Here is a 23,067-nt window from a genome sequence, read left to right on the forward strand (position 1 = left end):
TTTCCAGTTGTGAATGAGGCGATAAATCCAACAAGTTGAGTCACGTCCAAGAAGACAAAGCGGGGTCAGATAAGCTGTTAGCTAAAACGAATATTTGATGTTTTGTGCGGTCCTTTTCTGTTCATATATGCAAAGGGGCAAGTGCATGAGCAGGTGAACAAATGCCCGTTGAGTGAAAAAATAACGAGATCACTTAGCCAGTTAAATTAAAAAAAATATTTGTGTATACATTAAAATAACATTACGATATAAGTAGCAAAAAAAAAAAAAAAAAGGCGTCAACTATGCGAACAGAAAAAGTTTTCCAGACACGAAATCACACCAACATGCACTTTATAAAACGAAATATTTTTTTAACTCAAATATGCCATGTGAACTGCATGCATGAAAGTGAACAAAAAAAAATATGAATAAAATAATTGAGCGAAATATTTCATAAATATCCATGTAAATGTGTACGCAGAAAGAGAAAGACAAATGATTCAAACTCGCTGCAACTCGGTTGCCCATTGATAGGATTCACCACAACTGCGTGAGTGGCAGAAACGCTTTGTATGTATATGAAGGAACAGCACAAAATTTTTTTTATGCAACATTTTTTCAATTTAGAACATTCTTGCACCATCGTGAAATGTTCTGGAACGTTTTCAAAATGGCTCTTTGGTGAATATCCTTCCTTTATCTGTTAAGTGCAAAAATTGTATCATTTGAAGGGACGAACGAGTTTTTCATTTGGGTTTGCAACAAATGTGTAACCTGTGCAAAGGTAAAATGGCGCACTTTAAAAAGACCCCCTTTAAATAGAGCACTTTAAATGGAGCTCTTTAAACGGGAAAATATTTTTTTGTAAAAACAACGAACATGTGCCTGTCTTTCACCTTATGTGAATCTACAGTGATATGGAAAAATCGCAGAATGCCCAACTTGCTTCCTTTTTCTGAAAGGGAATGTGCAGACGGCCAAGCAGACAACCGGACAAACAAGAGCAAGTGAATGACCTTGTTTTTTTTTCACCAATTGGGGTGTGTATATGCGTGAGTATGGCTAATTCCCCAACGAAACTGCATACCGTACAGAAGTATAACATTATCACCAAGCGGACAAAAGCACCGCGCCCAGCTGCACCCCTACTTCGAAGTTGTATTTTTGCCTTTTTGTATACCTCTTTATGCGGATTCAGGGGAAATCGCAAAAGGGAAAAAAAAAAAAAAAAAACATAAATTAGCAAACGGACGAACGGGCAAAACGGTACACTTCACTGTAAGAATAAAGGAGTTCCGCCCCCCTTTCGATTTACTTCTTCCAATCGTATGTCTCCATTCCTGAAATGTCTGTTCAAAAATATTAATTATGATTTGGGCATGCTTCGAAAAAGATGTGTGTTTATTTTTGTGCAAATGCTTGCGAGTATTTCCATTATGAAAGCGTGGCTAAATATTGCTATTATTTACCTTGCTATATTGTTTTTTTTTAAAGAGAACAATTTTTTTTTTTTCCCCTAGGGGATGAACTTATTTTTCCTTTTTGTTGTGGTGCCTGCTTTGCAGCACATCGTGTGCGTTTTTGAAGAACGTGGAGAAAGGGAAAGGCAAGCGCATGCGTGCATACGGCTCATATTGCCTTCTTATGGTTTTTAAAGTCTTTACGGACATTTAAAAAAAAAAAAAAAAAAAAAAAAAAAAAAAAAAAAAAAAGGTAATTCCATCCAGCGGTGAACACTCTGCCTCCCTGCTGCGTCCCTCACGCCATACAGGCCAGCGTACGTAAATCATTCCGTAGCTTTTCGCGGCATTGCAGCATTTTGCCAAACTACGTGGCAATTTGTAACGCACGCAAACATGACTTCTGCCCCTGGTTTTGCCTTTTATGCCGAGTGAAGTCAAACGCATTGTGCAGGGCAAAAAGGACATATGTGTGCACGCGTGCTTGTAACATGCCTTTGCAAGTACACACATGTGCGAGGTGGCCTGCTTTGTGTGGTAACTTGAGATAACACCTTTTTACACAGCAGGTATACACACCTAGGCGCACATGCCGAAGTGTGGACGAACGGGGATAAAACGAATTAGCCAAAATGGACATTGCAAATGTAAATTTTGAGAGCGGGTGGAAAATAATAAAGGAAGAAGCGATAGAGAAGATAGAAAATTATTTAGAAAATGAACAGATTGAACATAATAAGCATTTATTCAGTGCTACGGAGTACACAAGGTTGTATACTGTTGTATACAATATGTGTGCAAGAAAAAACCCATTTTGTTATTCGAAAGAGGTGTATAGAAAATATGGAGAAAGTTTATCCGTGTACACTGTGGAAAAAATCAAGCCGTTGTTAAGAAATAAAGAGGAATTAATGAAGGCGAAAATTTTAATAGACGCCTGGTTTAAATATTCTTTTTACACAACCTGGATGAATAAATTTTTGCGGTACCTCGATCGTTACTATGTAGAGTATAACAGCTCTTTATGCCTAAGTGCGTACACAAAAAATATTTTCAAAATTACTCTTTTTAACGATTTAAGAGAGGTAATTCGAAATATCGTTTACCAAATTTACGATAATTTGCGCAAGGATGAAAAAGAAGAGGAGAAAAAATTATTCTGTGATTTGGTTCATCTGTATAAAGAGTTAGATGAAGACAGTAACGAGAAAATGTATGAACATGATATAGAAAAAAAAATTTTGGAAAATGTGGAAAATTATTATAAAACGGAAGGAGACAATTGGCTCGCCAATTTAACCTTTGATGAGTACATTATCTCAATTGAAAGTTCTATACAAAAAGAATTTGAAAAGAACAAAACGTTAAATCTGATAGAAGAGACTTGCGAAAAGGTGACAAATATTGTTGTGAGAATATTGATATATGAAAAATTGGAACAACTGCTGAGTAATAAAAATAACATTTTCGACATGCTGAAAAGTAACAACATAAGATGTTTGAGAAGAACGTATATTTTGTTTTCCTATTTTCCCGAGGCCATAGAAGGGCTCAAAAAAATGATAGGGGATTACGTAAAAACGGAGGGAAACAATTTGAAAGAAAAATACATCCAAATGTCACGAAGTATTTGTAGCAACGAAAAGGCAGCTGATGATATGTTGTGCGGTTCAAATGTAAATAGCAATATTGCTCAGCAGAAGGATGAGTACGCCCTTTGTGGATACATTGACGAACTGATTAAACTGCATAACCACTACGACAATGTTTTTAAGTTAGCCTTTTTTGCCATTTCGAACAAGTCCATTGATCACCATTTTAAGGAGTGCCTTAAAGATTACTTTGAAAGTTTTGTGGAGCACGAGGATGAGTATTTCAGCACAGTAAAGCTGCTGGTGCTGTACGCTGATAATATATTAAAGAAGCGGGACGAACCAGAACAATTAACCTCCCATCAAGGCAACGAAGGAGACACTTCTAACTACTCAGTAAATGAAAAGGCGCACCAGATGACATACCGCACTGGAGAAGAGCACCCTGAGGATACACACAAAAAAGACACAATCGAGCTAAAAAAACAAATGACAGAAATTGTGGAAATTTTCAACTACACAAGCAATAAGGAAAGCTTTTTCGAGTACTACAGAATTTATCTAGCAAACAGACTGATCAATAATATTTATATATCCCTTAGTGTGGAAAAAAAATTTATAGAAAATTTGTACTTCTTGTGCGGGTCTCAATATACATCCAAATTGGTGGGGATGATTCAAGACATGATAAATAACAACACGACGAATAATAAATTTCTGGATTTTGTCAATTCGAAATATGCACATTGTGAAAATGACCTTACTCTGAAAAACATCCAGAATTTTTTCACAGTAAAAATATTGAACAAGGGTTTCTGGCCAACCTTTGAAAAAACGCCTATGAAATTGAGTGATACTTTTAACAAGTGTATAGAATTGTTTGAAGAATATTACAAGATGGATAATAAAAATAAAAAATTAGAATGGATATATGAATTGAGTGAAGTTATTTTAACATGTACATTCCAGAATTGTGTGTATTACCTTTACTGCAATATTGTTAATGCGCAGATAATTCTCCTTTTTAATAAACATAAATTTATCAATTATGAAATTATAAAAACAGAGTTGAACATTGACTTGAAGACATTTACAAATAATATGTACTCGTGTTTACATTATTTTAAAATAATATCTTCCAATGATCAACTCGTTGATTGGAATTCTTCCACTTTTTTTATCAACCCAAATTTTTCCTATCCGCATAATAAGGTGTACATCAAGAAGGCTACTGCATTGCTTTCTAAGGAGCACGAAAAGATTAAGGAAGATCGAACCATGGCCATTGAAGCTGCCATTGTCCGTGTTATGAAAGCGCATAAGAAATTATTCTACGATCAAATATTTGATTATGTCAAAAAGTCGCTCTCCTGTTTTGCCCCCACCAACCAGGTAATTAAGGCGAACTTTTTTTTTCTTTTTTGTTATCTCCATTGTGTGGCAAAATTCGCCGTAAATAGTCCTCCCAAATGCGTGTCTTTAAGCAAGCGGGTGGAACCGCTTCTTACGTGAGTTCGCATGCATCTTCATCCGCGAGCTCTTGTTTTTTCCCTCCCTCTGTAGATCATCGAGAAAAAAATAGATTTGCTAGTCGAGAGGGAATACCTCCAGAAGGAAGAAAACAGCCAACTGTACATTTACATACCGTAGAGATTCGTACGCACATATGGCGCCGCGGTAATGAAATACAGGAGAGTAATTTGAAGCACCCTAAGGGACGCAGAAGCCAAGACGCAAAGTACACAGAATGGGGGCAAGTGGGTGAATGTGTACATTTAAAAAAACGGAGATCTTCCTGTCCCACTTCCCATACCGCGTCCCATCGTGCTTCTTTTTTGCCAGTGCGCAGAGGCCAATGTCTCCGCTGAACAGCACTCATCGGCTGCTTTCACATGTTTGTTTAATATGCTAAGTGTGTTTGGGAGCGCACAGAGCGCTGCATATATATGTGCATATGTGTGTTTGCACTTACGCACATACACACAGCTATGTTTAGTTATTTTTTTTTCCCCCGGCACGCACGTGCCATGTGATTACCCAAAACAGTGTTGTTAATTATTTGCCCTTGCATTGAGGTGACACATCGCTGCTTCATTTTTACGCCCACAATTTATTGCCTTCCCCTTTTTTTTTTTTTTTTTTTTGGTGAATAAATTTTAGGAAATTTTTTGTAAATTCTTTATTATCAAATGGGCTTCATAAAAATATGAAGGTTAGTCTACTGCATAGAGAGTTGAGGGGGCATGAGCAGGCCGTCACAAAAATTTTCCCCATGTAGTGTGCAAAAATGGGAATGCGCCGTTGTTATTTTGTAAATACGCAAAGGTTGCAGCATTTATGTTACGAACACCAAGAGTGGGGTTCAGGGGCGGGAATGCATACAAGGTCACTCCATTTTGTGAGTTTGCTCGGGTTTTGGACATGTCATGTGCAAGGGGGGTGTAACGCATACACGCACAAATTAATATATTTATGTATGTATGTGCATATGCACGCTTGTGTGCAGGCGTGATCCCTCCTTTGCGTAGGACAAAAAAATAAACAAAGGTGTTGGGCTAATTGCACCAAGCGTAGCGAAAAAATTCGCATAAAAGACAAAAAAAAAAAAAAGAAGCCTTTCCAAATGATACATAAAAAAAAAAAAATGCAACTCTGTAGAGGTAATTCCAAAGAAGTGTCCCATGGGAATCACTTCACCCCCGCGGAGCCAGCATTCAAATATTCAAATATAAAAAAGAGCATTCCATTTTGCAAACAGTTACGTAGTAAATGCATATTAAGGCCAGTATAAAAGGATTTGATTCCCTCTAGCCTGAAAATATTAACTACTACATTTAGGAAGCCATAGTTTTTCATCTGCACTTGTTGCCTCACTTTTATAGTATATAATGGATAGGTAAACATGACAGCAATGAATTTTGATAAAACGCCATACAAAAATGGTAACGTTTTGGCTAGGGTGTTTGATGAAATATAGGAGTCTTCTCCCACAAACTCATTTCTGAAATATTCACAACTAAAATGATACGTTAAATATTCATACACATAAAACTGAATGGCTACATGAGGGGTCAGCAATATAGATGTTAAAAACCCTTTATAAAATGAAAATAATTTTTCTCTCTTATATACATTATACACAAATTGGAAATAGTTCTTGTAATTATAAATTGTACTGATGCCATTTTTACTTTGTTCCCTTTTGAAAATGCGCAGTATTTGATTATTAGTGAAGTATGCTTTCAAATATTTCAAATATCTGCGCGAAAATTTTTTGCGATGATTTGAAATTAGCATTTTCGTCATTTGTTTTCTCTCCATATTTGACAAGGTGTAATATTTGTACAACAAATAGTTGTGTTCAATTTTTCTCTTTACACTTTTGTGTAAAAATGCTGTCTTATCATTTACATATGTGAGATGGTTGAACTTTTTTCTTGTCTTCACATTTTTATTGTACACAAAATTGTTCCTATAATACTTGAGCAGATCATCATTCAGCAAGGATTTGATTTTTTTGCCTGTCCTATTTTTCCTTCCCAAATGATAACCACAGAAAAGGAAAACCTTCGCCACTTTGGGGACAATTTTACTCGTAAACATTTTATTCCTTTCCACAAAGATGTTGTAATGTTTGCTCGTTATTCTGCTTTTGTAGTTTAAAAATTTGTAGTTTAAATTTATGGTGCACTCTATTTTCGTTTTAATCAGCCATATTGGGTGTTGAATACAAACACTAATGATGGAGCTCACGCTGCTGGTGATGATGTAATACTTCATATTTTTGTGACCACTAATTGGCGCGTTTGTGTTGTCACTACCTGAAGCGTTGTCTTTCTCGTTAACATGTTTTTTATAAGACACATTGGAGATCATGAAGTCTTCCTGTCTTCTTTCTATAGCACTTTTTACAAATTTGGGGCTCTCCCATGGTATTTCTCTACTGCCCCTTGAATTTTCTATTACGTTTCCTCCTTCAGCGGAATCTCTCAACGCCGAGTTGCACACCTGGTTTGCCTCTCCCGCTGGGTACTCCGCCTTGCGTCTACCTACCGTGGTATCATATTTTTTATTATTCACTCCATTATCATCGTTGAATTGCCGAAATGCGTAATAATTCAGTGTGTCATATATGAAGCGGAATATGCCATGGGACAGTCCCGAGGTTAGCAACGTAGCCAGTAAGCCACGATAAATGCTTTCTATTTTTTCTTTTTTCAAAATATAGAACAGGTTGTATTTGTTGTTATAGTAATAGGGGTACGAGTTCTTGTACACTTTGTATATCTGCTTCCTCGTTCTTATGGTGTCCAAGGGGTGCAGCACACACAAAACTAGGGCGGACGAGGCCATAAAATTTAGCGTCCTTGTCTTTACCCTTTTATTTTCGTCATTGTTGTTGCGCGTATCGCCATTTATGAGTGTGTCCGTTTTATCACCGTTTTGGTAATCCTTGCTGAAATAGTTTGTGACGCGTTTCCAGAGATCCTTGCCCTCATATCTCACATCCATAGTAGTCTACATTAGCATTTTTTTTTTTTTTTGTTCGGGATATTCTTAGCTGCTCGTGCGTCACACGCCAGTGGGGGTCGCTGCGTCAGTCCGGCTCCTTTACGCGTTTGTGCGTTTCTGCGTTATATATATTGTTTGCCCTTTTTTTGTGCGCTGTGTGTGTGTTCCCTTTTTTACGGCGCCTTTTCCCGTGGCAAGAAGACCTCTACTTACCCTCTTCAAACCATGTCACGCGGGACAACTGGCCTTTCCTTAAGGGAACAAACACCTTGTGTGCAGAGCAAGGTGCGGCTCGTCCGCGAAAAGCAAGCGAGAACAAGTGAACGCGGTGAAAGAGAAAAAAGTGCGAGGAAGTTTTTATATCCCGTGTTAGGACTTAACATGGGCGCACTCGTGTTGAGAAGGGACCCTTTCGCCGCTTTTTAATGCCCTACGATTTGCTGTATGTGAAAACATACAAAACGGAACAAGTAAACAAAGTAAAAATAATAATGGGTAAATTAAGCCCCCTGCGCGCGTCTTGCAAATTGGCAAACTGCGCCAAGTAGGGAGAAAAAACAATATTGCCTTTTGTTTATCTTGCTCCCGTTCCCTGTTGCAGTCTCTTTGCGCACATATGTAATGTAGCTAGCACCAGTGCACATGCCACGCATCCACTCTTACATGTTTACCCCCCACACCACGAAAAAGTTCCCATCTTCAGATGTTATATTATTACCACGTGCTGACAATTTTATATGTAGTTGGAGAAATTTTCAAATCACATTTCGAAATGGGAGCGAAAAATATAGGCAAAATTTTTATACGTAAAATGTATATATTTTTTTTTTTTTTTTTTTATCCTACGGTTAGTTTATATGTTTGTAGTAACCTCTGCATATCAAACGTGTATACTTAACAGATATATGCGTTAAAACGTTTGGCTCTATTTATTATGTAAGCCTAAAGCGTATGATCCAGTAACCATATTGTTCACCTTGTTGTGTTTCATACTTGTGTTTAAGATGAAGAACTCAGTGGTTAACTTTTGGCCTTTTTTTCCCCCTTTTTATATTTCCTGTTTTTTTTTTTTTTTTTTTTTCTTGCCCATGTTAAAGAGTTAACCTTGTTCGTTATTAAAATATATGACATTAGATTACATGCCCTAATTGTAAAACCAAAGCGGTTCATTTGTAACATGGAGATATAAGTACACCTCGCGATAATTTAAGTGAAAAATAACTGCTCCCAAAAATGTTGTTCCATTTTTTTGTTTGCTTTGTAGCATTTTTAACGAAATTAACATTTCAAAAGCATATACCTTATTCTAACATTGCACCGCTTATTGGGCACATCAATTTTATCGTGCCGACATCGAATTTGTTAAACAGCTGTGTTCTCCTTTCAAGTCGCAACGGCAATGTGGGGTTTCTAAATTACAAGACAGGTTAGAGCTTCGCCAAGGGGGCGAAAAATTGCTGTAGAGTGTACATGCTACGCTGACATTTGCCCGTGCCGCTAGCGCTTGTCTGCCTTTCCGTGGTTGCACGCCGTGTGCGCGCACAATGTGTCCAGGGTGACTCCTTACGCTCTCATCTGACTTGAACGCGAATGTCACATATATGTATTTCCCCATGCTGTGTAAGCAAGAAAAGAGTCACTTGAACGTTACGGTCAAATCCCCTTTGTTTTATCTCTCCGCCCCATATAGGTACCCTCGATTATTTGGAAAACTATCGGGAAAATGAGAAAGTGAAAAAAGTGCACGGAGATGACAATTACGCAGCTGTGTTGATTTATAGAAATCCTTTGGAAGAAAATGAAGTTGAAGCTAATTACACATATGATGGAGAACCCTATTCGTACATTAACGTGTACAGCACGATGGACACCCATCTGCTGAATTCCTTTGAGCATAAGAACGAAATAATTGAAGACTTTTTAATTAACGAAGAGGAAATATTTATCCTCCTGAACAACAGAATAGATATAGGCAATATAAGCAACAACACAATAAACTCGTTAATTTTTAAAGACCTAAATTTAAATTGCATTTATGCCAAAATTATCGGAGTTGATAACTTGAAAATATCTTTATTTTATGTGGATGCTGAATTCATGGGACATGTAGTAAGGATCAATGTTGTAAATAAGAGTTTAGAAAATGATATAAAAATTAGCCAACTTAAGCTGAACGACAAAATGGTTAATTACGTGAATGTAGTGAAGAACATTAATGTTATTGTAGTGTATAATAAGGAGGTCCTGCACTGGGTAGAATTAGTAGAAGGAGGAAATAAATACAACTATGGGTCTGTGTCAATAGCTGGGTATAATGACAAAGCGAACAAGGACGAGACAAATGAAGGTGCAAATTGTGCAAATACAAATGACATCTCTGGAAAGCATAGACTCTTTAGGGATGACTCTATGGCTCAGTGGAACATAGAAAATTGCTTCGTCGTAAAGATAGGGCAGAACCAACTTGTGTACACCTACAAGGATAAGAAAATGCAATTGGTAAAAGGGAAAGACAAAAATGAAGTCATAGGATACTACATAAATCAGTATAAAAAAAAGGATATTATATTTGCAGAGGATAAGGGAAGCAAAATTATTATTAAAAGAGCAGGGAAGGAAGGAATTGCTCCTCTAAATGTTCTGAACAAAAGTAGTAACGTATACTACAATGGAGAAATGATAATCGGTTTACATAATAAGGAAGAAAATGCCAACTACTTTTTTAGTGTGTATAGTGATTCATCACTCACTGTGTATAAAAATGACCACGTCCATTATTCAAGAGAAGAATCGCTAGCTTACATAGAGCACCTGTATTTTTACAATTTTCAACATTTGAAAAAAAAAAGTAAAAAACATTCCTATGACACAACACAATTTTATTTAATGCAAGAATTGGAGAGATACATAAAGGATAAAATAAATTCATTTAACAAACCTGTACTAGAAGAAGTTATGAAGAAAAAAGCGGAAAAATCGTTGCTGCCATTTAACTTTTTTTACCTATCACATGAGGATAAAATGAACTTGCTGAATATTTGCATGGAGAAAAAGAAAAAGGCTGATTCGTTAGCTAACTATGGAAGGGAGAGAAAGCCATCCTACGGCAAGGATACCTGGGGTGACACATATAGCATGCACGGCAGGGAACATACGTCCAATCTAATGAATGACATGATTGAATATTCGTTTAAAAAGTACGAACAAAATCAGAGCGGTAAATACGCAGGAAGCTCGGTAATTCTCGTCACCACACGCAACAATTTTATCTTTGCCATACATCTATACACAGGTCTTATACTATACAAAATTGATGGCAATAAATTTAAAGGCGCAAAGGAAATATATTCTCCACAATGGAACTATGAAAGGGTCTTCAGTTTGAATAAGGACAACTGGTCCGAATTAGACAACGGCAAGAAAATAATCTTCCTGAATAATAAAAAGGGGCAAGCCACATCGAGGAGGGGTAACTCCACTAGCACAAACGAATCTAGCAAAAAGCAAACAAGCAAAAAACAGCCCGGCAACACGGAAATCCTAAATTATAGCAACGGAATTCACCTATTTAAAAGCTTCACCAAAGACACCATAATTACAATCTTTAAAGGGGACAAATGTGCACATATAGTTATATTTGATATATTAAGTGGATCTATCATTTTTGAAGAGAAACTTGAGTCCTTTGAAATTAAGAACATTTTTATCGACCGCAAAAGCTCATCAATCTTGGCGGTGGATGACTCACTAAATGTGAAAGTGGTGCCCGTTGCGGGGGGAAGCTTAGCTAGCGGCACAGAGGATGATCTATTTTTTTACCGCATAAATGGGGCTACAAACTTCATTGAAGGCTTCAAAGTGACTAACTTTCCCCAAAAAAAGGGACTCGGCAACGATATGGGGCTAATAATGACATATTCCATAAATCTGCACAATGAGAAATTGGAGGTTTTTGCCAATTCCATAACAAAGAAGGACACCTTTTACCCAATAAAAATAAATAAAGACGCGTCTATATGCTACAAGTACGTGAATGATAACATCATATCATTTATAACAAGCACGGACCAGAAGGAGGGCATCATATATACACTGTATATCATTGATGGAATTACTGGAGATCTTATTATTTCTAAAATGTTGGACAGACACACCAACCCACCTTTCCATTTAATGATAAGTGAAAATTATGTCATTCTGAATTATTTTAATGCAAAACTGAAAAAATATATTATTCAGGTCATTGAAATATTACTGGATAAGAAAGACCCCGGATTTTTCAACTTGATAACTTCGAAAAAAGAAAAAATTGTTGATTTATTTGACCAGAAGAAGAAAATCATCGTAAATGAAAAAAATTATATCATTGATCATAACGTCAAATCTTTTAATTTTACCGAAACGAAAAGAGGAATAACGAATAAACATCTTTTGCTACTTCTTGATTCGAACAAAATAACCTCCTTAAATTTAGGGCCAGAGAAAGATAAAAATGTGTACAAAAATTTGAACTCCTTTATTACCCAAACGGATATTTTATACAATTCTAGGGGGTTCATATCTAATGACAGTTTGTTAGAATCTACTACGCTTGTATTTTCCTGGGGAAACCGTCTGTATTTTACTTGTTATCAGCCGAACGGATCATTTGACACTATTGAAAATTTTAATTTACTTCTTCTTCTCTTTTTAATCATTTTGGTGTTTATTGGTACGTACATATCTTACATAAGGAGAATAAACAAAACTATGTATTCCAAGTGGGCCTGAGTTGTGTCCACACTGGTGAGGGGAGACGAAGTGACTGCTCTCTCGTCTCTTCATAAATGTGGTCTCATGTGGGGACACACGTGTGGATATACATATGCGTAGTGAAAAAGTACAACATCGACATGATGGGACACTTGGAATTTTTTTTGAAAAAAATTGCCAGTCTTTTTCCCATCCCTTCATAATTGTTTTTTTTTTTTTTTTTAAAAAAAATAGTAAACGCTCCATTTATTTATATATTTATATAATTTTTTGTTAAATTTACATTTAGATAATTTTTTTTTTTAAAAGAATAAAAGGAAAAAAAAAGCTTGCCACGTAAGCGCCAATTTTTAATTAAAAAAGTGTTTTTTTTTTTTTTTTTTTTTTTTTGCTGCTTCCTTTTTTTATGCATCTTTATAAAACCACTGTGCACATATGTAATGTATATATGTGTGTGCACGTTTCAGCCCTCTGAGACGGGGGAGAGCTAAAATCATTTTACTGTTGCTTTCCCTTCATATAAACCTGTGGGATGGGCTGCAGCTGCAGGGTCACCCATATGTATCAGCATAATAACAGACTATTCGTTGGTTTGTATATATATAAAACAGCAAACTTTTTTCTTTCTACACCTATTTTATAAGTACATACTACGTTTCCAGTGGGAAAGTAGCCAAAACGCTGCTGAAAAATGCCAACAGTGCCTCTTGTGAAAAAATGGCTTTTTACATTAAGAGGGATAGTGGGTAGACAAAATTAAGCCGTTCGAAGGCTGCCAACGCAAAATGGGTTTTTTTCATTATGGGCGAATGACTCAGAAAACAAATCATTCTTTTTCATAACTCTACATGTATATCTACACCTTTAAATGTGTAATACACGGAAAATATACCTCGGCTTTGGTTAATTTGAAAAAAAGACTGAACAATTTCATCGGTGTGAAATATAAAAGAGGATTCTCCATCCTGCCGATTTGACCTACTGCTATAGCGCTTCACATTTTTATACGTATTCTGCCATTTGGCAATCATGTATGATACGCGAATAGTTCTTTTTTTGGAGCGGGCAAATGAGCTCCCTCCCGCATCTGCACTTGCGAGCCTATGTATACTTGCGCATATTACAACCAAACATGCGCACGGATCACGCTACAGAATCATATGTAACAAGAACAATTCTATGTTCACGGTGTACTTACTTGTATGCATATAATACTTACACGTGCAAATGACTCTGACATGAAATAACAAAATTTTCCATGGATAACACTTCGCTATAGGGTACAACGGCGCGGCATAATGTTTATGTTTTTCCCTTTACGCGCTCATCGCTCGTGTAAGCATTACTTTATTTACACCCAATTTTGCACTTTGCCGAGTTTCCTTTCCTTTTAACAATTTAAGTCATTTACCATGAGATAGAAAGAAAAAAAAAAAAGTACGACATGAGGTGTACCTTTCATGAACTCCACTATGAAGTAACATGAAGACGGGGGGAGGGGCAAAACTTTGCGGGTAATTAACACAAGCAAATAAGTACACATAGCTGAATTGTTTAATACACATTTGCCAAATGAAAAAACAAAAAGGCCTTTGGGAAAATTCACTTCTCTGAAGGGAACACAACTTTTCTCACATAAAAATACACAAACATGCTATATATGTAGCGTATATATGTATGTGACCTTCTTTTTTGCATTATTTGTTGCAGCTGAAATGGAAAGGTCTGCATTTAATTCTTTTCCTTATGAATGAACTGGAACACTTGCATTTTTTTTGTTTTGATTGTTCTTTGGGGGTTACACCTTTTACATTAATTTTTTTTTTTCCCCTGTATTATACACGGCCTTGTAATTAAAACACTTATGCATTCTTGTGATAAAAAAAAACAAAACAAAACAAGAACGGCTAAATGGCCGCTCACGGACGTAAATTCTATCACATGATATAACGCAAAAGTCTTCGGTTAAAGGATTTAAAGGAGATGTTATACGATGTGTTTATATCTCTTATGTGTTTTCTTCTACATTTAAAAAATGACAAAATGTTTTTATTTATACCACATTCACCAAAGGAATAAAAAAAAAAAAAAAAAAAAGAGGAAGCTAAAACGAGAAGATTGTAAATTAAGAAATGCGGCGGTTAACAAAAAAAAAAAAGGAAAAAAATTGAAGGACAGTTTTTGCAGCTCATGAACGAGTGGAAAAAACAGTATGCAGGCATATAAATGTAAGAAATATATATATATTACATATGTTAACATTTCGCATGTATAGGGGTTGAGAAAAACTTGCTTAAACACAGGTATAAAATATTCCTTTTCAAAAATGAGCAACATTATATACGTTATAATATATGTACATAAATACACGCTCATTTAAGCATATATACACTAGCCGCCCCGTATTACAATTCCCTGAAGAAGAAATGGTATATTATGCTTACTGGGCAATTAATTATTATATATATTTGTATAAAATTTTAACCAGTTTAAAACAATGCAAAACCCACCACTCCGCGCAAAACGCAAACCCGTGTAACCCCCCCCCCTTTTTTTTTTTTTCCTCAGGGCTTTTCTCGTCAATTTTTTATTATCCATTTTTTAATAATCCATTTTTTTATACATGTTTGCTACTTCAAAGGGAGAAAAGAAAAAGATATGTGGTTTTTTCCTGCCATTCTTTTTTCTTACAAGTATATATATATATATTTTTTTTTGCATGAAAAAATGTTATAATAGAGAAAAATAGTCATTAAGATGAACGTGATTTTTCTTGCATAGTTTTTACGTAAAGTTGAGAAATACCATTTTACATATGCCATATTTCATCGCAGAGCTATGCCAAAAGCATGAAGTGAACAAAACATATGTGAATGGAACAAAGATATATGTACTTATGGAAAATACGTAAGTATATATATACTCCTTGCGTGACCATTGGCTCCTTAATTTGCGTTTTGTGAAGCTGTGAAGTGTTCCTTCCTATGTATGCTCATCGTGTATATGTACACTTGTAATGCTTAAGAGGTCGTACGTTACATGTATATGTATGTTATGTACACAAACACGCAGCGTGCTACATGATACATTCGCATTAGTTCATATGAGGGCACATATTAGCCTAACGGAAAAGGCATTATTTTTCAGGGCACGCTGTGTATATATATAAGCGAGTATGTATATATATATACATAGGTGCGAAGCAGGAATAGCCCTGTCGCTTGATGAACATCATTTTTAGGGTATTTTTTTCACCTAAGGTGCACGAAAAAAAAAAAATCCGAAAAACGAGTCAGTTGCTTTGAGAAAAGCGAAGCAGAGAAAAATGATTCATAATGTAACATAGTAACGACTGCATTTTGCCAAGTGCGACGAAGCGGTGTTACACAAGTATACTCGTGGGTGTGCGTTGCGCGGATGTGTACCTATGCGTATATATACTTATGTATATTTATATATAAATTCGTCCTTGTATGCATGTTCACATGTGCATATGTACATGTTCCCCGTGAACGTACCTCCACAACGCGTGTGCCACTATTGACGCACTTCCACATGTGCTTACACATGTACGTGTAGGTATGGTGCACATATGCTTCAGCGTACGTCGTTCCACCTGTACCACATAGGCGCTCAACCCCAGCGCGCTTCCTTTTTTGTTCGTGTGATCGTTTGTTTATTATTTCGCAATAGGATGTTTTTGGTACCAACGAGCATTATGTGTGTTATCGTTCTAAAACATTCTATTTTTGAAAGTTAAAACTTTTCACGTGTGCCTTGTTTCGTTACGCATATGCATATGCGCGCATGTGTGAGCAAGTATGCATAAACAAGTGGTGACATGCGTTATAAATGCGTCTGAATGTGTGTACAGGTGATTAAGCATGCGTGAAAGCACATGTGGATATCTGTGCTCTGTGTATGCGTACACGACATGTATACATGTACAATGTACAAATATACATGTGCGTAAATGTGTACAAGAAATATTTTGAATCGTTTTCCATTTTTGTTTTTATTTTTTTTTTTTTTTGGTAAATTAAGAAATTACATGTGAGCTTTTTTTTTGGGGGCAAGGGGGAAAAAACATTTTTATTACATTTTTATGTGCACAATTTTTGGATTAAGCGAAAGAAAAAAAAGTCAAAGGATAAAATATGAAATGTTAAATCCTTTGATTATGTTTCATTTTGCGAATTGTGTATACAAAGTAAGAGTCTTAAGGAAGAACAGAACAGCAAAACAACAACAACAACACCTGTGGTAGTTGCTGTGGTACTAAATGTGAACGTGACCTTGCCGAGCGTGCGCGCTTTCGTAACAAGTACAAACATTTTTTTCTCGCCAAACGATTGTGAACGTGTAGGAGCTGTATTTTGCACCCGACGAACAGGGCCCAACGTGTAAATATTTGCGCACGCGTGAGTCATCTACGCTAGTGCACCCCCTTACCTTGGTGTGCATATGCACACGTGCACGTACAGAAGAAAATCTTTCCACGAAAGTAAACCCTTAAACATTATAGTATACCATCCCGTACATACGCTGGTACACGTACTTACCCACCGAGACCTTCACACGCTCGAACGCACAGGCGCGCTTGAGTATGCATACACATGCATAAACATGTATGCTAACGCACGCACGCATATGTGTATGAAAAAAAGACTGACGCTAGTGGTGATTGCTTTAAAGGTATTTGAACTTGGCTGAAAGTACACATGTATATGGCATTTACAAGGAGAAGCAGCAGTAGAAATAACAACTGCAAGATTAACCGCACTAACAATTACAGTAACGCAAGCAGCAAACACCAATCGCGTAGCGCAAGTAGCCACCAAACAAAGAAAAACGATAGAAGAAGGAATTATCGTGCAAGGTTTAAATGAATCATAAGATAAAAAATTTACATGTCATACATGGATGAGAGAACGAAAATCGTAGACGTATGGGCAAATAATCTAGAGGAGGAATTTGAACGAATCAGGGATGTAGTCGAAAATCATCCCTATGTTGCTATCGACACAGAATTTCCCGGAATTGTTGCTAGGCCAACAGGAAATGTAATAGATTATAATTACCAAACCATAAAATGCAATGTAGATTTATTGAAGGTTATACAATTAGGAGTTACCTTTTCGAATGGGAAAGGGGAGCTACCTAAGGTGTCAACATGGCAATTCAATTTTAAGTTTGATTTGGAAAGTGATATGTATGCTCAGAATTCTATAGACTTCCTAAAACTGAGTGGAATAAATTTTGAAAAACATCAATCCCTAGGTATCGAGTTGTTGCATTTTGGGGAAGTCATTATGTCCTCAGGTCTTGTCATGAATGAAGACGTCAAATGGATATCTTTTCATGGTTGCTATGATTTTGCTTATCTGTTAAAAATACTAACGTGTTGTGCTTTACCTCATAATGAAATTGCCTTTTTTGATTTACTGAACGATTTCTTTCCTTCCTTGTACGATATAAAGTATTTGCTTCTCAATTTGAACATCAAGCAATTAAGTAGGACTTACTCATTGCAAAAAATTAGCGAAATTTTAAGTGTGAAGAGGATAGGAAGACAACACCAGGCTGGTTCAGACTCTCTCGTGACGTGTAAAACATTTTTCAAATTGCTGGAATTGTATTTCGATAACAAAATAGATGACAAGAAGTATTCAGGCATTATATACGGCTTGGGGTCCACTATAAAAAATTACAATCCCAAGTTGGAGGACAATCCACACAAAGTTAATAGTTCCAATCATTATGGCAGTGGGTATGTAAAGGGCAATAATAATGCCCATGGGGCCAGTGGCCACTGCTACGGAGGAGCCAATTGCGCCTACGGCTGCGGCTATGGCGCCAACTACGATTGCAATTATAGCGGAAATCATAGTGCTAGCCACAGTGGCAACCATAGTGGCAACCACAGCGGCGACCACAGCGGAAATCACAGCGACAACAACGACAGCGAAGAGCGAAGCAGAGAATACAACCACATGTACATGGAGGAAAGGAAATGCATGATGAACTCCTATCTGGAAAATAAGGAATACCAAATAAGCTTCAGCAAGGACGCGGTCAAAGGCAACGTTAAAAGTGACATGTTGTACAACCTCTATGCAGATGTAAACCAAAATAACTACAACACTATTGCGAATGTAGGGAATATGATGCCGACCAACATTATTGGCCTCTCTTCATATGAAAACGGCTCTATGAATAACCGGGATTTTGCCAAGTACAGCACACATCCACAGTTGATTAATATGAGTTCTGTGAATGCCAAGTCGCTGCGGGCTCTGGCTAATAGCGACGCACACGCGAACAGCCTTAGTGGTGGCGACAGTGGAAGTAACAGCGCCAACGGAAATGGTAGCGGAAGTGGAAGTGGAAATGGAAGTGGAAGCGGAAGTGGTAAGGGAAATGGCAAAAATAACGGCAAAGGTGGAGGAAAGGGAGACACCAAAGGTGACGGCAAGGGGAACTCCAAAAATTCTAACAAAAATAATAACAAGAACAACGGCAAGAATAACGATAACGGCGGTGGCAACAGTAATGGTAGCAGCAATAACGGAGGCAATAATGAGGGAAATAACGGAGGAAGCAATGGTGGCAACACCGGCGGCAGCGGCACAGGCCATAGCAGCGGTCGTAGTGGAGGTCACAATAGTGGACACAATGGAGGGAATGGCAACAACCACGGTAACACCAAAGGGAACGGCAAAAACAAAGGAAACAACAACAACAACGGCCATAACAACAATAGCAACAACAGCAACAAAAACAATTCCAGAGAGGCCATGAGCATTGCAGGGAATGCCAACAAAAGCAACGTAGAAAACAGCCCCAAGACGCCCAAAAACATGTTTAATGATGTGGTGAAAAGCCCCAGCAACGATAATAGGAGTAACGATTTTAACATAGCCAATGTCAGCAGCAGTAGCGATCATTTGAAAAATATAAACGTAGGAGGAGGATCCACGAATCGCAATTTTACCAACCCTAATGGAAATATAATTAGTATGAATACTAACAACATGAACGTGAACAGCATAAAGAACACCGTACTACTAAATAACGTCAGCAGTTTGAGTGGCAAGAATAGCAATGTTAATATAAGCGTAAAGAGCGACGTATCTGGTAAAGGCTCTATACCAAACAAAAGAAGCTTGATTGGAAAAAATGGTCAAGTAGGCAAAAACAACGTAGTTGATCTTAGTAAAAGTAACTTAAACAACCCTGTTGTACTTCCAAGTGGCTTAAATGTAGGCGCGCCTGGAATAACCCTCGACAGTATAAATAACGGTATGGTTGCTAACAGCATGGGGGTAAATAATATGAACGGCTTGAACAGTAACATGAGTGTGAACCGTGCACCTGCGGTTAACACTGGGAATTCAAAATTGAAGCAAGGCGCTGGCAACGTTAGCATAAATAGCAGGAGCACCAATAACAATTACAGCATCAACAGTGTGCACGAGGTCAATGTAAGACAAAGCGGCTCCATGAACAGTCTAAATATATCGGAAGAAAGTATTATAGATGCAGTTAAGGGAAATTACGAAGTGGAAAACAACAATTCCATGGCTCGAAACGGAATTGCATCAAATAGTATGTATGCACCTAGTATGAATTATGCGAATGGCGGAAATGGCGGAAATGGCGGAAATGTCGGAAATGGCGGAAATGTCGGAAATGTCGGAAGTCATAAGAATAGCTCAAGCGCAAGTGGAAAGAATAGCATTAAGAACAACAACAATAACAGCAACGGCAGTGGTAGTAGCACTGGCCCATTTTTAAAAAGCGTAAATTTAGTTGCAGCTAACATCGGGAGCAATGCAGCCCCCCAAACGAACAGTAGCATAAGTACTCTTAAGCAGTACTCCATGCCAAACAAGTACAATTCATTTAATAGCTACCCCACAAGTGTAAGCAACCCGAATGATAAAGGCAATACAGAGAATGGCGAAATTGATTGCGCACTGTTTGACGGACCAGGCGGCACAATAATCGTCGGGAATGGAAATAACAACGACGGTGGTAACGGTGGCGCACATGTTAGCGGAAAACCCGTTTTGAATAAAAACGGGGTGAACAAAGTAAACATGACGCACATGAATTATAACAAAAATATGATTGCAAATGGTGTAATTGCGAATGCCAATTTTAAGGGAAGCCACAAAAACAATGTCCCTATGAACAGTGATGTGCCGAGCGGTCTAATGCAGAATGGTAACCTTACCACAAAGAATAATGAGATGAGTAGCGGCAATTTTGACGCTATGAATATCGTATCGCCAAATATGACAATACCAAGGCATGACACCACCTGCAAGGACGACAAGGTGAACAACATGAAAAAAGTTGCAAATTCGAATTTTCCTTTGAAGAATCCGCCCCCACCTCCTCCACCACCGCCACCATGTTCATGCACTTTGACCAACGTGATGAGCAACATGGTTAGCGCAATGAGTAACAGCGGCAATCACAACAACATTGGTGAAAAGGCGAAAAACAATTCCTTTATGAAAAATCTGAGTTCATCTTCCTCCAACAGCACGAGCAATGCTAACTTGAGCAACGGGACGCATCTAATCAGTGGGCACGAAACGAAATTTTGCAATTTAAGAATGGACACTACTAGCTACGCATCGCACCACATGATGAAGCATAACATGAGCTTGAGCAATTGCGATAATGTGAATGGAAGCAACAAACTGAATTTTGCCAACATGGCTGACCCAAACGTTTCCGGAGGCACCACTAAGAGTAATGCACATGGTTCCGTTGGTCCCGTTAGCGGCATTGGCAATGTGGGCCCATTAGGCACAAGCATCGTTCACGTATACAACGCAGCAAACAAAGCGCCCCTTGACACTAGAGAGTCCAGAGCGAACCTTACCTTTAACAGTAACGGCTCGAGCAACGCAAACAAGAATAACAAAAATTTTAATCAGCTGAGCAGCACCACAAATGAGAAGAATAGCAAAAATAATGTGAAGGAAGGGAATGGCAAAAATACAGTCTTGTTAGGAACTAGCTGTATTAGTGAGAGCGTCTATAATGCTGATGGAAGTATCATGGCGAATGGCGTGCACAGTGGGATCCCGAAGAATAGCGGAGAGCAGACCACGGCAAGCAGCAACACGAATACCGCCAACGGCAGTGGCAACAATGGAAAGAACGGAAAGAGTGGGAAAAATGGCAACAAGAACAACAAACATAATAAGAACAAAAATAAAAGCTCCAATGGAGGAAGCGCAAACGGCGGAAGCGCCAATGCAGGAAGTGCCAACGTCACCAATACCGTCATCAAAAAAAAAAGCAATGAGAGAAATGCTGCAGATAAAATGAACATGAGCAACTTCGAGCAGAATGATCACTATGACCCAGTTAGCCAAAGAAAAAATGGAACCAAAATTTTCTCCAACATTGTAAAGGAGGAAGAACAAGGAGCCAAGTTTGCAAGCGGAAATGTGCTGCCAAATGACGATAAGAAAAATGCCCCAATCGATAGAAATGAATACAAAAGCTTTTTAAATAATATGAATTATGTCAAGGCAGACAATGTGAAGGTATACAATAGGGGAAGCGTAGTAGCAGGTGGTGGAGCTGTAGCCGTAGCGGGAGGGTTTGGAAAGAACGCCGCGCAGCAGTTAGGTGTAAAAAATAACTTCGTCAATAGCCCCACGTGCGATAGCGAAAACGTGTTGAATAGTATGAGTAGTGTAAATATAATGAACGACATGAACACTGCAGACATAATGAGCCCCCCAAATGTGCACAATTATGCCAACAATATCAGCACAGGAGGAAGCGCCGTCGAAGGCAACGCAGATATTCACTACCTTGGAAGCATGAAGAATGGCAAAGGTGGAATTAACTACGCCGAAGTTTTGCATGCAAAAATGAGTAACTTTAATATGATGAACATAAGTAAGATGAGTAGTGCGACTAATTCGGCCCAGAATAACGTGGGCCCTTTGAGCGGTGGTCCAAGCGGCGGCCATACTGGCAAACACAACAGCAGTACTACAGCGGAAAACGCGAGCATGAACGGAGGCGTCGTCAACAACATTATCAACAAAAAAACGAGCAAGGACCACCTAAGCATGATAAACCATATCATGATGAATAACCTTAACCTGAGCAACATTTATGCAAACAGCGACACGAACACGTTTAGCAAATTGAATGTAAACCACAAGGGAGCTAGTGCAAGCAACTCCAATTTGCACTTTAACGGTGAAGGCGCAACAGGTGTAGTACCGCGAAACCAGCCATATTACAATTCGTACGCAGAATCCTTTTCAGACAAAGTAGCCAACAAATCATTTATGGAGAAGGGTGGTAACATGCCGTCTTCCATTTATAATGGCAAGAGGGAGGAACCCAACATGAGCATGTATAACAACTACGTTGATAATAATAACTTTTTGGAGAAGAATGCAATTCTTGCGGACAAGTACGAGTCAATGGAATCGCCCCAAGACAACATGTTTAATTATACCAGTTATGACTTTAAGAATAAAGAAAGAAAATTTTTTTACGATGTGTAGTGTTCTGCGCACGGTGGATTGCTTACCTCGAGATAGATGTACAGATGTAGTGAGAGGGGAAGGGAGAGATTAGACAGAAAAAAAAAAAAGCTGAGCACTTAACGGATTTTGCAAGGACGGAAGGAAAAACCCAAGGGAAGTGTTTTAATTCATACTGTTGAATTTATACTAACGTTCGATCCCATAGGACAACACATGTTAAATTTGTATTTT

General features: G+C 37.8%; 4 protein-coding genes across 4 annotated transcripts; 3 read left to right on the top strand and 1 right to left on the bottom strand.

The window, feature by feature from the left end:
- Nucleotides 1–2,074: 2,074 nt before the first annotated feature.
- On the top strand, nucleotides 2,075–4,684 carry AK88_03931 (uncharacterized protein; the record flags this gene model as incomplete). Its single annotated transcript, XM_012481541.1, has 2 exons — nucleotides 2,075–4,426; nucleotides 4,598–4,684. The coding sequence occupies 2 exons, from the start codon at nucleotides 2,075–2,077 to the stop codon at nucleotides 4,682–4,684; spliced, it is 2,439 nt and encodes an 812-aa protein (XP_012336964.1).
- A 1,038-nt stretch (nucleotides 4,685–5,722) lies between these two features.
- AK88_03932 (uncharacterized protein) lies at nucleotides 5,723–7,546 on the bottom strand (the record flags this gene model as incomplete). Its single annotated transcript, XM_012481542.1, has 1 exon — nucleotides 5,723–7,546. The coding sequence occupies one exon, from the start codon at nucleotides 7,544–7,546 to the stop codon at nucleotides 5,723–5,725; it is 1,824 nt and encodes a 607-aa protein (XP_012336965.1).
- Nucleotides 7,547–8,779: 1,233 nt separating this feature from the next.
- AK88_03933 (uncharacterized protein) lies at nucleotides 8,780–12,316 on the top strand (the record flags this gene model as incomplete). Its single annotated transcript, XM_012481543.1, has 2 exons — nucleotides 8,780–8,972; nucleotides 9,237–12,316. 2 exons carry the CDS (start codon nucleotides 8,780–8,782, stop codon nucleotides 12,314–12,316), a joined length of 3,273 nt encoding a protein of 1,090 aa, XP_012336966.1.
- Nucleotides 12,317–17,217: 4,901 nt separating this feature from the next.
- AK88_03934 (uncharacterized protein) lies at nucleotides 17,218–22,854 on the top strand (the record flags this gene model as incomplete). Its single annotated transcript, XM_012481544.1, has 1 exon — nucleotides 17,218–22,854. One exon carries the CDS (start codon nucleotides 17,218–17,220, stop codon nucleotides 22,852–22,854), a length of 5,637 nt encoding a protein of 1,878 aa, XP_012336967.1.
- Between the last annotated feature and the right edge of the window lie 213 nt (nucleotides 22,855–23,067).

The sequence above is a fragment of the Plasmodium fragile genome, assembly GCF_000956335.1.
Source record: "Plasmodium fragile strain nilgiri unplaced genomic scaffold supercont1.49, whole genome shotgun sequence".
In the NCBI taxonomy this organism is placed as follows: domain Eukaryota; phylum Apicomplexa; class Aconoidasida; order Haemosporida; family Plasmodiidae; genus Plasmodium; species Plasmodium fragile.